The sequence below is a fragment of the Dermacentor albipictus genome, chromosome 8 (assembly GCF_038994185.2).
Source record: "Dermacentor albipictus isolate Rhodes 1998 colony chromosome 8, USDA_Dalb.pri_finalv2, whole genome shotgun sequence".
NCBI classification, from domain to species: domain Eukaryota; kingdom Metazoa; phylum Arthropoda; class Arachnida; order Ixodida; family Ixodidae; genus Dermacentor; species Dermacentor albipictus.
The window spans coordinates 102,186,739-102,200,689 of NC_091828.1; the positions used below are offsets into that span (position 1 = coordinate 102,186,739).

At 44.3% G+C, this 13,951-nt stretch overlaps 1 protein-coding gene across 7 annotated transcripts in view; it reads left to right on the top strand.

Moving 5' to 3' along the window:
- The window catches only part of LOC135913718 (prominin-like protein), a 59,008-nt gene that overhangs the window by 10,208 nt on the left and 34,849 nt on the right, over positions 1-13,951 (top strand). For 6 of the 7 annotated variants that reach the window (XM_065446316.2, XM_065446321.2, XM_065446322.2 and 3 more), the window contains exons 2-7: positions 7,010-7,195; positions 8,793-8,948; positions 10,930-10,994; positions 11,734-11,942; positions 12,624-12,744; positions 13,545-13,611. In XM_065446316.2, the coding sequence (XP_065302388.1) occupies positions 7,096-7,195; positions 8,793-8,948; positions 10,930-10,994; positions 11,734-11,942; positions 12,624-12,744; positions 13,545-13,611 (718 nt within the window). In that variant the 5' untranslated portion in view covers positions 7,010-7,095. Of the gene's footprint in view, positions 1-2,160; positions 2,366-7,009; positions 7,196-8,792; positions 8,949-10,929; positions 10,995-11,733; positions 11,943-12,623; positions 12,745-13,544; positions 13,612-13,951 lie in introns of those variants that run through there. The other variant, XM_065446319.2, reaches the window with a different exon arrangement.

Genomic DNA, 13,951 nt, shown 5'->3' on the forward strand with positions numbered 1-13,951 from the left:
TTGTTTTGCTCATTATCAACTGCACTGAACATCAGGAGGTTTGCTTGATTATACCGATCATATCAAGCAACCTTTCGGTTTAGTGCAATTTTTTAGGGAAATTGCTAAATATTGTAACATTAATAAAAGAATTGCTGCATCTAGTTTACAACTCGTAATTCAACAATATAAAGCAGGCATAGGGTATGTATCATACTCTGAAATATACAGCTTATCTGTGAGTAGGACTTTTGCGAAAAATTTTCATAAAATTTTAAAACGACACTGAATGAAAATATGAAGTCGAGCTAGATTGAAAGAATTGGGCTTGTGTAATAATGAATTCATAATTTGTAGTGAGAACAGAGCTTTTGTAAACAAGAAAATAAGAAAATGGAAAATCTGGAGTGGCACTACCTATTGTGGACTACGGTACCTCTCATGCGACATCAGCACTGGCTTATTCACAGAGAGCAGCATGGAGGGATGTCACGTGGAGATTACGTCAACTCGCCTGTTTTGGTGCAGGCTGTTCAAATCGAGAAGCAGCAGTGGAACCTTCTGTGGCAATTTTTTCTGCGCAGCAAAGGGGTATAGTGGCATCCAGAAAATGATGTCGCACTTCTAGATGAATAATCGAGGTAGCTCGACTTAAAGGGGCCCTGAAACACTATTCGGATACAGTAAGCACACATTGCCGATCTGTACAAGAGGCCCCTGTGAAAATGTGAGCCAAATATTGCTGCGCTGCGTGCATCGGGGAATTTACAATCTCGTGTCGAAAATGGGGAAAAATTGCTTGCACTCGCTTCGGCAATGTGGTTGTGCAGTGTCATCATGAGCAGCTGGTGCCACCAACGGCTATTGGCTGATTTCTTTATCAGGAGAACAGTCTCAGTAATACGCAATTGCTAATTTTTAGGTAAATGAATGAAACACACATATGTCTGCAATCTCAAAAAGACAGAAAAATCATTTCACCTTTCACTGCCGGTCCTTGCACGACAGCTGCACGTACAGCTATTGGCTAATTTTGTGATCGCGAGAACATTCTCCGTAATACACAACTGCTAATGTTTAGTTAAATGAATTAAACACATATATGTCTGCAATTTCAAAAGGCAGAAAAATCATGTCATCTTTGCACTGCCGGTCTCCGCACGACAGTTGCATGTAGCCGAGTCTGCTGCGTGGCGTAGTCTACCACGGCTGCCACAGGGTACCACAACGAGCCTTTTTGCTTCCAAGACATTAATCTTTTGGGTGAGGCTTTGCCCCTATGGCTTACCCCATGTGTAGCTTCCAGTGCGCTAGTGGCGACAAAAAGAGAGCAGAAGATGCATGTTGGTGCAATAACTATATTCGTATTTGAAGGATTTGAAAAAAATGTTGTGCCTTAAGATTCACGAGACGACGTCCTTTAGTAATGAGGTCATCCTACGATTTGTTGAAAAAGTGTTTCAGGGCCCCTTTAATATTTCCCTTTAGTGCCCCTTTAACGTCACATAAGCCATAAACTTGTATGTCACGTTTGATCACTTAACTGCGATATCCGTTTTTGCTGCAGAGTTGCGAATTTTGTTTACTTTCCACGCTTCAATTTCTTAAAACTTACACATCTTTTTCAAGTTTTGGTATGAGAGTCCCTAAATCAAGCTTCCCACAGTCTGCATAATTCAACTTCCTCTCTTAAATGCAACAAGTTTCATTCGCATGAGTTAATAGCATTTCTGCTTTTCACATGTATTTGAACAAGGAAATCGGAGTTGGCCTTGAGCTAAAGCCTCCTCTTAAATGCCTGATAATCTACATCCCTGTGACTGACACGGGGGAGGCAGAGAGCTTGATAACATTCACACGTCTCACATGTACTTCCTTGGATCTCTACAGTTTTTGGATAAGTCATTGTTCACGAAGTGCCGTTTTATGCGGTAGCTGGCGCTCGTATTGGCGCGGGCTGGAGAGGGGCACGTTAACGTCTGCAGCGAATCGCCCTATCTCCCTCGCCCGTGACCTTTGATAAAATGGACAGGTCTCTAATCTTGCTCGTTCCCATTTTGCTGCCTTCTTTATTTTCTGGTGTTCTTCGTGCATTGAGCCAGGAGAGCGACACGGTAGATGTATTACCTTTGGGACAGTCGTGCTATCAGCGTTGGGAGGCTTCACGATAGGCAGCATCATCGCTGCTTCTCTTCGCTAGCGCCTTGGTGTGCTGTTAGAATTCCCAGAGCTTGCTTGCTGGTGCATTGTGTGCAAGCACCTTCTTGGATTTGCAACCATTGTTCGACTCTTGTGCATACTGTAGCCACTAGGAATGTGTTTAGGATGTTACATGTGATGTCAGCTGCGAAGTACTGTTGGGCTTAAGTCAGTTTTAGTCGGCAAGGTGAGCATCTTTTTCTTTCTTTATGCTGTATTTCAATCATAACAACCTAATGATTCTTTCGTTTATTGAGCTTAATGGCCTGAAGCTAAACTGGGGCTGTTAAATATGCTGCATGTTTTTAACCCTTTCAGCATCACTGACATACTGGCACATTCTCGCTTTTCGGTCCGGGCGTGTCAGTGACGTCTGATAGAAATGCGAGGACCATACCTAGAGAGTATTTGCCATTATGCGTGTCGTTTTCGCTCTTCTGCATAGCCAAAAAATAAACCGTAGCGTTTATTTTATAATATCCGTGAAAAAATACTCAATACTCCAGTTGTGTCACCTCCAAAAAAACCTGACACTGAAAGGGCTAATTCAGGTTATTTAGTGAGCGTGTATTTGTTAGTTGTGTCTGGTACGATGAGACCGCCACCTCTGCTTTCGGTGACGATAAGTGCCTTCCTCATGTCCAGCGCCGTGTCTCACTTGGTGCGCATTCCGAACTGGTAATATTGAAAGGTGATGTAATTATTTGCCATGCTGTCTAGGAATTGAGGCTCTGTAATGTAAATACATGCCGAGTTCACAGCTCATAGAGAAATAAAAACGGGACAAAATTTTTCTATCAGTACTCCTTTAAAGAATTTCTGTGTATACGTAAGAAGAAGCGAAAGAAAATGCTCCATAAGGTATCTCCAGTAATTCAAACTGTGTGGAAAATAATGAAAATAAAGAAATGCTAAACTGAACACTATAGCTAAAGAAATGCTGTATAGAGAAATCCACTCTCTCTGCCTGTCTCCTTTTTTCCTCGAGTCTGTGGGCACTGCCAGCACAACTGAGGCCAACTTCTGCCAACTCATCCGAGCTTCTACGCTTGCATGCTAATGAAGGAATGATGGACATGTAATGGGCACTCGGTATGTGGATAATTAGAATGCGAGAATTGGTGATAGGAAATATTTCCATTCCATAGAGCATTGTTATACTATCTGTTCCATTGTCTTAGTTGACCGTGTGGCATCACGCAATAGTATTATACTACTTGACGGCACACCATTAGCGACAGTGTTGTGTAGACTGGAATTGGCGAGTTTCTGGGTCAAAAAAAAAAAAGCAGTACACTTGCCCCTGCGGTACATTATGTGCAGGACACCGTACGCTTCAGCAGCTAATGAGGTTAATGTATAGGAGAAAATGTTCGTGTTAGAAGAGAACAAAACATACGTATCTGCCATTTTTCCTGACCTGTGCGCAACAATTGTCTTCCGAGATTGCGGGGGCGAGCTTCAAACAATGGGAGATACGAGGGAACCAGGGAAGGCATCATAGTGTGTGGTTCGCTGCAGTGAATCGGTAGCTGTGAAGCTCGGATATGAGGTTGCACGTTTGATTCCCATTTGCATTATAATGAAGAGATACTAGAAAGCACCCTAGTTGCTTAGATTTGGTAGCTCAATAAAGAGCCAGATGCTGGTAAAAATATCCGAAGCAACCTTGGGACATCAGATATAATTTATCATCACAGGTTGCACTTGTATCTCTCGCTTATCTCTCTTGTGTGCTTTTGAGGTGGCCCTGCTACACTGTATCAATTCAAAGAGTGTTTTGGGGTATCCGTAGTCGTCGTCATCAACCTATTTTAGTTTCACTGCAGGATGAAGGCCTCTCCCAGCGATCTCTAATTACCCCTGTCCTGCGCTAGCTGACTCTTATCTCATGCATGCAAATTTACTCATTTTATCACCCCGCCTTACTTATCTGCTGTCCTTGGCTCAGCTTCCCTTGTCTTGGCACCCACTTGGTAACTTTGATGAACGACTGGTGATTTGCTTTGTGCATTACATGACCAGCTCAGTCCCATTTTGTCCTGTTAATGTCAACAAGAATATCGGCTGCTAGCCCCGTTTGCTCTCGAACCGCCCGCTAAGCTCCTGTCGCTTAACATTGCGCCTACCATTTTTTGTTCCATCGCTTGTTGTGCACTCCTTTGGTTGTTCGTGAGCTTTTCTGTTGCCATGTTCTGTTGCGTTTTGTTGTCGTATACCCAACTAGACGTGCCACTTTAGAAGGGGCCAATTCTCATAGGAAGATGTGAGCTTCCCGTTTGTAAGACTGGCCGAGTTGAGCACATGAGTACATCTGCCTAGGTACTGTAGCTTGATTTGACATTTTGTAATTACACATGACAACAGAAAGGCGACAGTGATGCAGCACCTTCACGTGCTTGTATTGTTTCCATCCTGTTGTTTGGTTGTCCTTACTGTTAATGGGTCAACCTGAAGACTACAACACAGGCCAGCTACAAAACAAAGGAAAGGAGACTGACGCAGGTGCTTACAAGTTATGTTCGTTGGAGGACAAATAGAATTGGCCCATTGTTGTGTTTCTGTTGGCTGCTCTACTTTAAAATATATTTATTTTCAGCACATCGTCTTTTTAGGCTCTTAACAGAGTGTGAAATACAAATGCACAACAAAACGTTGCACATTAATGCAAGCAGTTTTTAGTAGCCTTCACACACAGATTGAAGAAACAGCAATTCCAACTCGCTTTAATGTCCATCAACAGAATCTGCACCCAGAACACTTCTACAATAACATTGTTACAGTCTGTAATCAAGCTTGCAAAACAGCAATACTTAAAGACAGTCCTTGAGACGTGGAGCATAAAAGCAAGAGAATTATTAATACAGGCTCTTGTGGGGAGCAGGGGGGAGGCGTAACTGTACAGGCTGGAATTCAGAATTTAAAGACATGTAACTTATACAAGAACATTAATCTTGCTATTATTGCAACAGCATCTATATGGACACTCCAGGCGAATTTTCACTGTCTGCATCGGTGCTGGCATGATGTGCTGTATAAAGTCCAAGTGCGATGACATCATGGCTGTGTGCCGCACGCTGTAAATGCAAGGAAAGTGTGTTGGCTTGATGTAGGTGTGAGTCAAGTTGTGTGCGCTTGGAAAGGGGCAGGTTAGCGTGCATCTCCTCTTCTACACCATCTGCCGCAGCTGAGCACGGCCGCATGTGCCCCATCGTGGAAGCAGCCTGGGTTTGGTTAGAAGGCTAGCCAGCCAGATAACGTGCTTGGCTTCATGTACGCTGTGTTCTCGTACGCTTTGCTGACATTGAAACGAAGGCATCACGAAGGGGAATTCGCTCGCTGCTGCTGACTGCTCTTCGTCGCGCCAACGTTCTGGCAGCGAGTGTAGTATGTGGTCATAGAGCGAGATGAGTTCGTGTTTACTTGCGCACGCATGACAACGTGATTGTTAATTTAGTTAGTAAGCAAATGTTTACAGTAGTTTGTGCTGCTGATAGAACGACTAACCTTACTTCGTATAGCTGCCTAATAATTTGCTATCGCAATGAATGCTTCGCCTGTCGGGTGAAGCTAGGTCCTTTTTTTTTTTTTTTTTGCCTAGCAAGTTTCAAGGCTCTGCCATGCTAAGCAACTCGACAATGGAACGAGTTCTGTCATAAGTAGAAAAATAAAATAAAACTGAAGCTCAGAGCCAGATGTTGTATTTTCTCCACATTATCGACAAGGTACAGCTGGCTTGGGTCCCAAGCTATACTTGCAATGTGGATTGTAATGTGTGCTTTTAGAGCATTGCCTTGCGCAGCATATCATTTCGTTGGTTACATTGGTTTCAGCAAGAATGCATCCTCGTACGATGCTTGTCATGGAAAGGCACTGGCCAAAATGGCTGGAATGCAGGCAGTACCATGCAATCTTGTTGTCCGCGAACCAGATAGATCCGCTGTATTCTTATGGATATCTCTGTGGGTATCTCCTGTCTTGCTGTAAATGTAAAGTAAATGAGATAGCTGTGTGGCTCTCCCACTGCGTGTTGACAAAGGAGACAGGATTTTTCTGATAGTGCACAACGGAAAAAAACAAGATGTTCCATACGTAGGCAAATCTTTTTATCATTTTCCTTCTCTGAACTTAAAAGCATCTGTTAAATATAATTTTGTTTTGAGACAGAGCCTAACTTCATTCATGGTATATGTTGCGTTTGTTTTGAATTTGAAAGTAACGGCGCTGGATTTTTCGGGGGCACCAGCACGACAGCTGCATACATGTACTCATAGTGTTGTTTACAGATCTTTGCTTATAAAAATTTCACCTATGCTCTGCCAGGCACCAAATAAAGCAAATATTTTGCATTTGCAGTGTTGTGTTGGTATACATGACTTTGTGTATAGCATTTTGATTGTGTCGGTTGAAAATTTCCGCAATATCTTCTAGTATGCTTTCGTTGGGCTGAAGAGATCAGATTAAAATGTCTGCTTGAGTCTGGCATGGCAGGTGGAGAGATACGCTTGAAAGGGTGGCGTTGGGGTAAATTTTTGTGTTCTTATGGGCCGATTTTTGCAATGTCTTAGGCACATTTAGACTGTAGGGTCAGTATAACGTAGCAATTTTATTCTGATGCTATTCCCGTTTACGCTTCGTCAGTGGTCCAAGAGGGGCCCTGCCCTCATCATCACCAGGATAGGCTAGCCTTAAGCTATAGGCGTGAAGAGCAAAAGCAAGGGAAAAGAATCCAACACTTTAGAGACCTAAATCTCTGGGCCAAGCAGCCAGTGAGGCAAGGTTCAGTGACGTGTTTCACGTTGACGTTAAATGTTCTTCCATGCTTTTGCAGGACTCCCCCTCTGTTCCTAAGTGGGCACACAGTGGCAGAAGAGTCCGCCACGTTTACTGCACCTAGGCCTGGATGACTGCGTCGCCATGCTAGCTGCCAAAATGGGGCCAACGATAGCCTTCTTTGCCGTCGCCTTGGCGGCGGCGGCACTACCCATTGCCACATCGCAAAACGATTCCGATAATGGTGGGTTCATTTTAGCATGTGGTAAACTCCGTTATATTGAGTGCAACTTTGGGGTGCACCAACCGACACCTGGTCGCCTATTACCGCCTGGGACATTGTGTAGCACTGGTTAAGAGTAACAGCACAATGCTAAACAGTACAGCAAGTTAAAGGAAAAGTATGTGGCATTATTGGTTGTAGTAGAGACTTGTCTTATGTGCAAAGTTTGAAAAAAGATGCATGGGAGAGGTGATAAAGATGTCGGCTTAATTGCTAGATTGCCTGGCTTACTTCTGACCCGCCGTGGTTGCTCAGTGGCTACGGTGTTGGGCTGCTGAGCACGAGGTCGCGGGATCGAATCTCGGCCACAGCGGCCGCATTTCGATGGGGGCGAAATGCGAAAACCTTGTGTGCTTAGATTTAGGTGCACGTTAAAGAACCCCAGGTAGTCAAAATTTCCGGAGTCCTCCACTACGGCCTGCCTCATAATCAGAAAGTGGTTTTGGCACGTAAAACCCCATAATTTTTTTGGCTTACTTCTGGAGCAATGTAATGGTTTGATGCCAGTGTGCATGGATCAGTCTTGACACAGTCAGGACTTTTTCTGCGCTCCCCCATCTGGTCGCCTCATTTCTTTGGGCAAAGGCCGGCAAATCAGTTCTGCGGAATGGCTGTACATCGTTGCTCCTTTTCAGAAGGTGTTTTACACCTTCTGAAAAAAAAAATGTTTATGTAATACGAAAACTACTTTTGTGGCCTTGCGACCATGCAACTTGTGATCTTGTGGCCCACAAAACTCGCTAAACTCCAAGCGCAGTGCTCAAGCTGTCGGTGAGCTTTAGGACATGTTTTTGCATATATGAACTTCCTCGCGGTCTTTGTGCTTTCCGAATACATTTGGGGATCACTGAGGCAATCTGTTAACGTATAAAAGTATTCTAAGCAGGTATGAACTAACATCCTGTGCGCAGGGCTTTGTGATTTGGGGATCACTGAGGCAATCTGTTAACGTATAAAAGTATTATAAACAGCTATGAACTAACATCCTGCGTGCAGGGCTCTGCGAATGCCGTTTCAACTGGATATCTGACAACTTTTATGAGTTTATTGTGTATGCTCGATTATGTTAGCTTTAGTACAGTTGTCATAATGACACCAAAAGTTTATGAATTTTTGTTTGTACATCTGGTTTAGGGCAAAACTGTTTTTAAAAGAACAGAACTGGTGCACACGGTGCAGCTGGGTTTTTTCTGACCCGCATGATTATATGGATCTTCCTGCGTGACCGTCAGCCACGCCCCCCATGAAATAACCTATAACAGCAATCAAAATGTCTGCCAACATCATTTAAATATTGTATGGATAAGCAGGAATATTTCTGTTGTCTGTGGCACAGATCACTGTAGGTGCGCCTGTAGCACAGAGTGCCTGTTCACACTATCTGTACCAAATACACTCTCCGAACTTTAGTAACAAACAGTCGCACCTTGAGTAATACTAAAGCAACCTTTAGTATTTCTTTGGCTTAAACAGTAGTATATCTAAAATTTTAATGTAGGCAGGCCTGGCACTGGCTCCACTAATTGTCTTTCCTTATTCATTGTGACTGCCACCCCAGGCTGCCTCAGCCCAGTGAACATCAACTTCACGTCGGTGGACCCCAGCTCGTATGACTTTCAGTCGCTTCGAGTGCCGGAAGCGAGTGGAATGGACCACCTGTACAGCATTGTGACGCACTTTGCGTCGCTCGTTGCTAAGCCTGGAATTCCAAAAGGTGAGCGCTTTCTCTTGGATCACGTGACAGGGCCGAGGGAGCGACCGTGGTATGCTCATGTAAAGACTGCCAGCAACTGGCCTCTTCCTTAATCCCGCAATCCAGACGTTATCATTTTTCAAGCGCCGAAGTGTGGTGCCTCAGAATGGTAATTTAAGTGCAGGAAACTCAATGGAAATCCTGTCGCACCATCTTTTTTACGCAGTCAAGTGGAGTGGTTGTGGATAGCCGTAGGTCGGCGGAACAAGTAGAACCTCGCTCATACCCGCTCCCCAGTATCTTCTGCAGGTCACGTGCTCACTCGCGCTCATGTGCCCTCGCCTTGGGCACTCACTCGCGTTCCTAGTCGTGCTGATACCAACGCTCTCTCGCATTCATTGTCACTTCCATTTGCACTTACCCAACACGCACACATGCTCATACTTGTGTCCACTCACCGGCACTCATTCGCATACATACTCGCACTTGCCAACAGCCAACCCACATTCATACCAACATCGACTGAAAATCGACATTACCGACATTCTTTCGTGCTTGCAGTTACCAGCACTCACTCCAGTTCATACACATAGCCACCTACACCCTTTGTCGTGTACCAGCACTTTATTTTGTGCCTGTGAAATGAGCGTGAAGAAAGTGGGAGTCGGTGCACTTCAGCGGCTTTCTTCTTTCCTCCTTCCTTCTTTCTTTCTTTCTTTTCTATGTGTGGGTGTGTACTCTCTCCGTGGTCAGAAATAAACGTGAAAAAGTTGTTTTAATTTTCTTTGGTTGTGGAACAATGTGTGCCTGTCAACTCTCTCGAATTTTCTGTACTATAGTTTACGAAATTGGGGTGGTCGTACAATTTTACAAAGGTTGCATCATTCTCCTTTTTTTTCTTCAAAAAGAAAATTCCATATTTCGAAAAGGTTCACAGGTGTTGCAAGATAGGGTGGTGCAAAGTTGCAACGAGCATGCAGAGAAGGAATCAAGATGGTACTCGCAATGGTTTGTTGTGACACTGCAAGGTGCTGTATAACCATTGGGCACTTTCTTTGAGCAAGTCTATTCAGTATAGTTCTCGAAACAGGCGAAATCAGCGACAGCAAAGTTGCTGAAAACGTCAGTGCAGTCTAAAGACAATTTGCTGCTTCTCAATCCCTGCTGTTCCAAGCTTACTTCTGCTTGTGTGTTACGTCCAAAGTGAAATTATTCTTAATAAAGTGCGTACCTATACCCCCATTCCACAAATTTATCACGAATGTCAAAGCAAGCAGGTTGGCAGGTATGGTGATGCTCAGGCTTCGTAGGGCTAAGCTGGCTTCCCCACGAGGCAGTTTGCCAAGCTTATGGTGGTGCGGTCTGTCTTACAAATAGCATTTGCGCAGACTTTCACTGTTTTATGAGATGGAAAAAAACACACATGCGGGTGGTGAAATTGACGTGCAACAGATGGGGCACCGGCAGGCCCAGTTTGCACTCCGTCATCATTTGACTGACGACTGGTCTGACCATTAGTTAGGCAAATGTGCAATGCAGAGAAGCACGCTTGCAGATTTGGAAAAGACTGTTGCATTTCCTGTAGCTTTATTGCAGTGTTACAGTTACTAATACTGTGAACACTGTCGTATTCATTTGCACATTTGGTGATCAAGGAACCTTGACACCAGTGTGTTAGTCTCGCAATAGCCTACTTAGATGGACGAGCCTTGAGCTTTGATTTGCTTCAGTTGCACACTTTGATATATGTGCTCAGAAGTGAGTAACTCAAAAGTCAATTAAGGATTTTTATTAGCTAATTGTACGTTTCTTGCCCGCCTATTATATCAGCTTTGTGGAGCGATCCTGCACGAAGTGGTAGAATTGTGGCAGGTGCCGCAGACAAACTTCTTTTTATGGCCATAATAGTTCGATTTAAAAGCCAGTTTTGCATGTTAGTTGTGTGGTCTCTTTTTCCAAGCACGGGATATAAATTGACCTTGTGAGTGCTTCTGGCTTTCAGAACTCCTCGAGGACGACAGGCTGTTTAAGGATCCCATTTCCATTGCCTTGACACGATGGAAAGAGGTGAGTGAAACTTAGTTTTGTTAGCATACGCAAGTGGTTCTTACTAGCACAAATGCGTCAAATTGAAGACGTAGTGATCATCAGAGGTGAGTGAAACTTAGTTTTGTTAGCATACGCAAGTGGTTCTTACTAGCACAAATGCGTCAAATTGAAGACGTAGTGATCATCACGTCTTTTTTTGCTGCTACTAACATTGTGGGACCCACTTAGTTGGAGTTTGCTTACAATTTTAGTTATAGTGTGCATAAGGTATAGTTAGCTTGAAGCGTTGGGCACCCATTGTGATAATGTTCCAGTGTTCACAGTAGCTTGGTGGAGAAGTGCTATGACTTTTATGTCAGGAAAAGTCCAAAGTTTTAAAATGAGGACCATAAAGAAATGAAATTCTACATTGGCCCATGCTATGAGTAGTAGTATAAGAGACCACTGAGCAAGTCATAGTTAGTGCCAAAATGTTGCCCTATTTATATTGCTCTCACGTGTCCACCTTCTGCGTTGTGATGTCACAACACATACGCCTTGTGGAAGATGAAACCAAACATGGTTCGTAGAGAAGCTGTTACAGTAAGTTATTTGGGGTGCTCTGAGGCTTGTCAGGATCTTTTGTTTCGAGGTGAAGGACCTTCATTTAAAGCAAAAAAATAATAATAATAATTTGTCTAAGATGTTTTGACGGCGCTCCTTCAAACTGTGTAACTCCGTAAAGAAATCGACGGAGCATGGTGCTGTCTGTATGCAGTTTCCCTACGTCTTCATGGGCCTGCTCATCCTGCTGGCCGTGGGACTGTTCCTGGCACTGATTGTGCCGTTTGTCGGCGTGCTGGTTCTGTGCTGCCGATGCTGCTGCAAGAGGTGCGGTGGTGCCGAGAACGTGCCGGAAAAGAAAGGAGACGCGACCAAGCGGGGCTGGCGGGGCGTGCTTCTCTTCATTCTCGCTGTTGTGCTGCTGTGAGTCACTCTCGGCTTCCGCGTAGGTTTTTCGAAACGGCACATTTTGTGCGGTGGCATTATTCGCCGGTCACTTCTGCAGCACAAAGGATGAAGTGCGCGGCCCTCTCCTTTACGTGTCTCTGGTAGCCTTTGTGCTGTGCAAATAACGAACCTGTTTGTAGAGGCAATTGTGAAGCATACGTGGGCCACGTTTTGTAAATTTTTTTCTCCTTCATCTGTTTTTGTAATGAGCTGCTGCATTGGCTCAGGGGTTGTAGCCTTTTGTTGCTGAGCACAAGGTTCTGTCTGTCTGCACAAGGGTCAATCTGTCTGTCTGTCCGTCCTGTCCTGTCTACCTATTGTCCATGCATGTGTATCCTGTATCTATCTATAATCTAATCCATGTACTTATTATCCATGTCAGACATCTTGCCCTTCTACCATTGGCTGCTGTCTCATTCATCTTGTTGCATTGCAAAGAATGTACCATGTTGCAGTCATCTTTGCATTTCTTTGTTTTGGGAACACCAAGCCAATTGGTTAAGCGACGCTTTCTTTTCTCTCGTGAAATGTAACTAATGTGCTCCAGATCTTGAGGTGCAAAATAAGGAAGTGTTGTGTTAACACTGAACAGCCGTAATTGCTTGTGCACTTGACCGGCATTGAAGCATTGTCATTTATCACTTCTTTTTTTTTCAGCTTTGCAGTGGTCTGTGCGTTTGTCACCAACGCATTCGTTCCAGCAGCGGTGGTGAAGCTTCCAGACAGTATCGACCACTCCGTGCACGACGTTGTGGTTGTCGTGAATAGGACTAAAGACGTGAGTGGGCTGTGCTTTGTGTTTGCTAATGTGCATTGCATGCTGTTTGGCATTAAAATTTGTAGTTAAAAGAAATGTATATTTGAAAGTGGTAACTATTTAACCAGAGGAGCACCAAGCGACTAATGGTTAAAGCGTCAAGAGCATTGAGCTCAAGTCTAAGTGCATTAAGGGCAGGAGTGTCAAGTGCAAGTAGCACCTGCACTTCCCAGCCCACATTTGCTAGCCATAATTACCAACGAGCAGTGGAACCCCATATGTCAAAATTGCACAAATCAAACATTGGCTACCCAAAATCACATTCTATGGGGGTGCGAGGGCTTACCCCCTCCCAGGTCGCTCTTGCCAGCTCCTTCACAACAGACGTGGGAAGAGCTGCTCAGAACGCCGGACGTAAAAGTACAAGAAGCCCTTGTTGCCTGGGCCGAAAGGGTCGCTCCTCGTGAGGGGCCATCCTAGGACTCGGGCCTGCCAGAACATAACTGAGCAGAATCTCAATAAAGTTGTTACCACCACCACCACCACTTGCACATGAATGCTGCTTCAGTATTTTGGACTGAAACGCTATAAGGACACAAAAAAGAAAAGCAAGGGGACATATAGTGTCCTTGACTCGTCCTGTCTTTCATTTGTTCTACCTTCCTGTGTCTAGGTTTCAAAAAACATTCAACCAACTTGACCAAACCTTCATAATTTAAGGAGTCGTCTCTTGAAGCGTAGTAAATGGGGGCATCGTTGTGCGCCGTAGTAACTTACGTTTTCCCAAACTTATGCGCGTCGTTGCGTGCCATCTCCTACAGGATGTGGACCATCTGCTTGTGAAAAATTATGCGGAGTTCAAGTTCCAGTTCGAGCAGCGGCTGAACGGTGAGCCCAATGCACCTCATTTATGTTGAACCTCATTGCGTGTGATGGTTCATTCAGATGTGTATTATTATGATGTAGGTTCCTACTTGTCGTTTCCTTTACTTTCCTGTTTGACACAGTCTTTGTGCACCGCACTAGCTTGGCAGCATTGTTTCCCAAGTTGGGCGTTCTTCGACTGTCTTGAATCTTGACTTCGGCTATGTTCTGGCATTGGCTATGGCTTATTGCTTGGCGTTATCTTTCATGCAAGCGTGGACTTTTCAGTCAGATATCCAAGTTCTTAGATGAGTACTGACATTCCTTATTTGCTTAAATGAGTCTTGGACCTAGACGAGTTGTA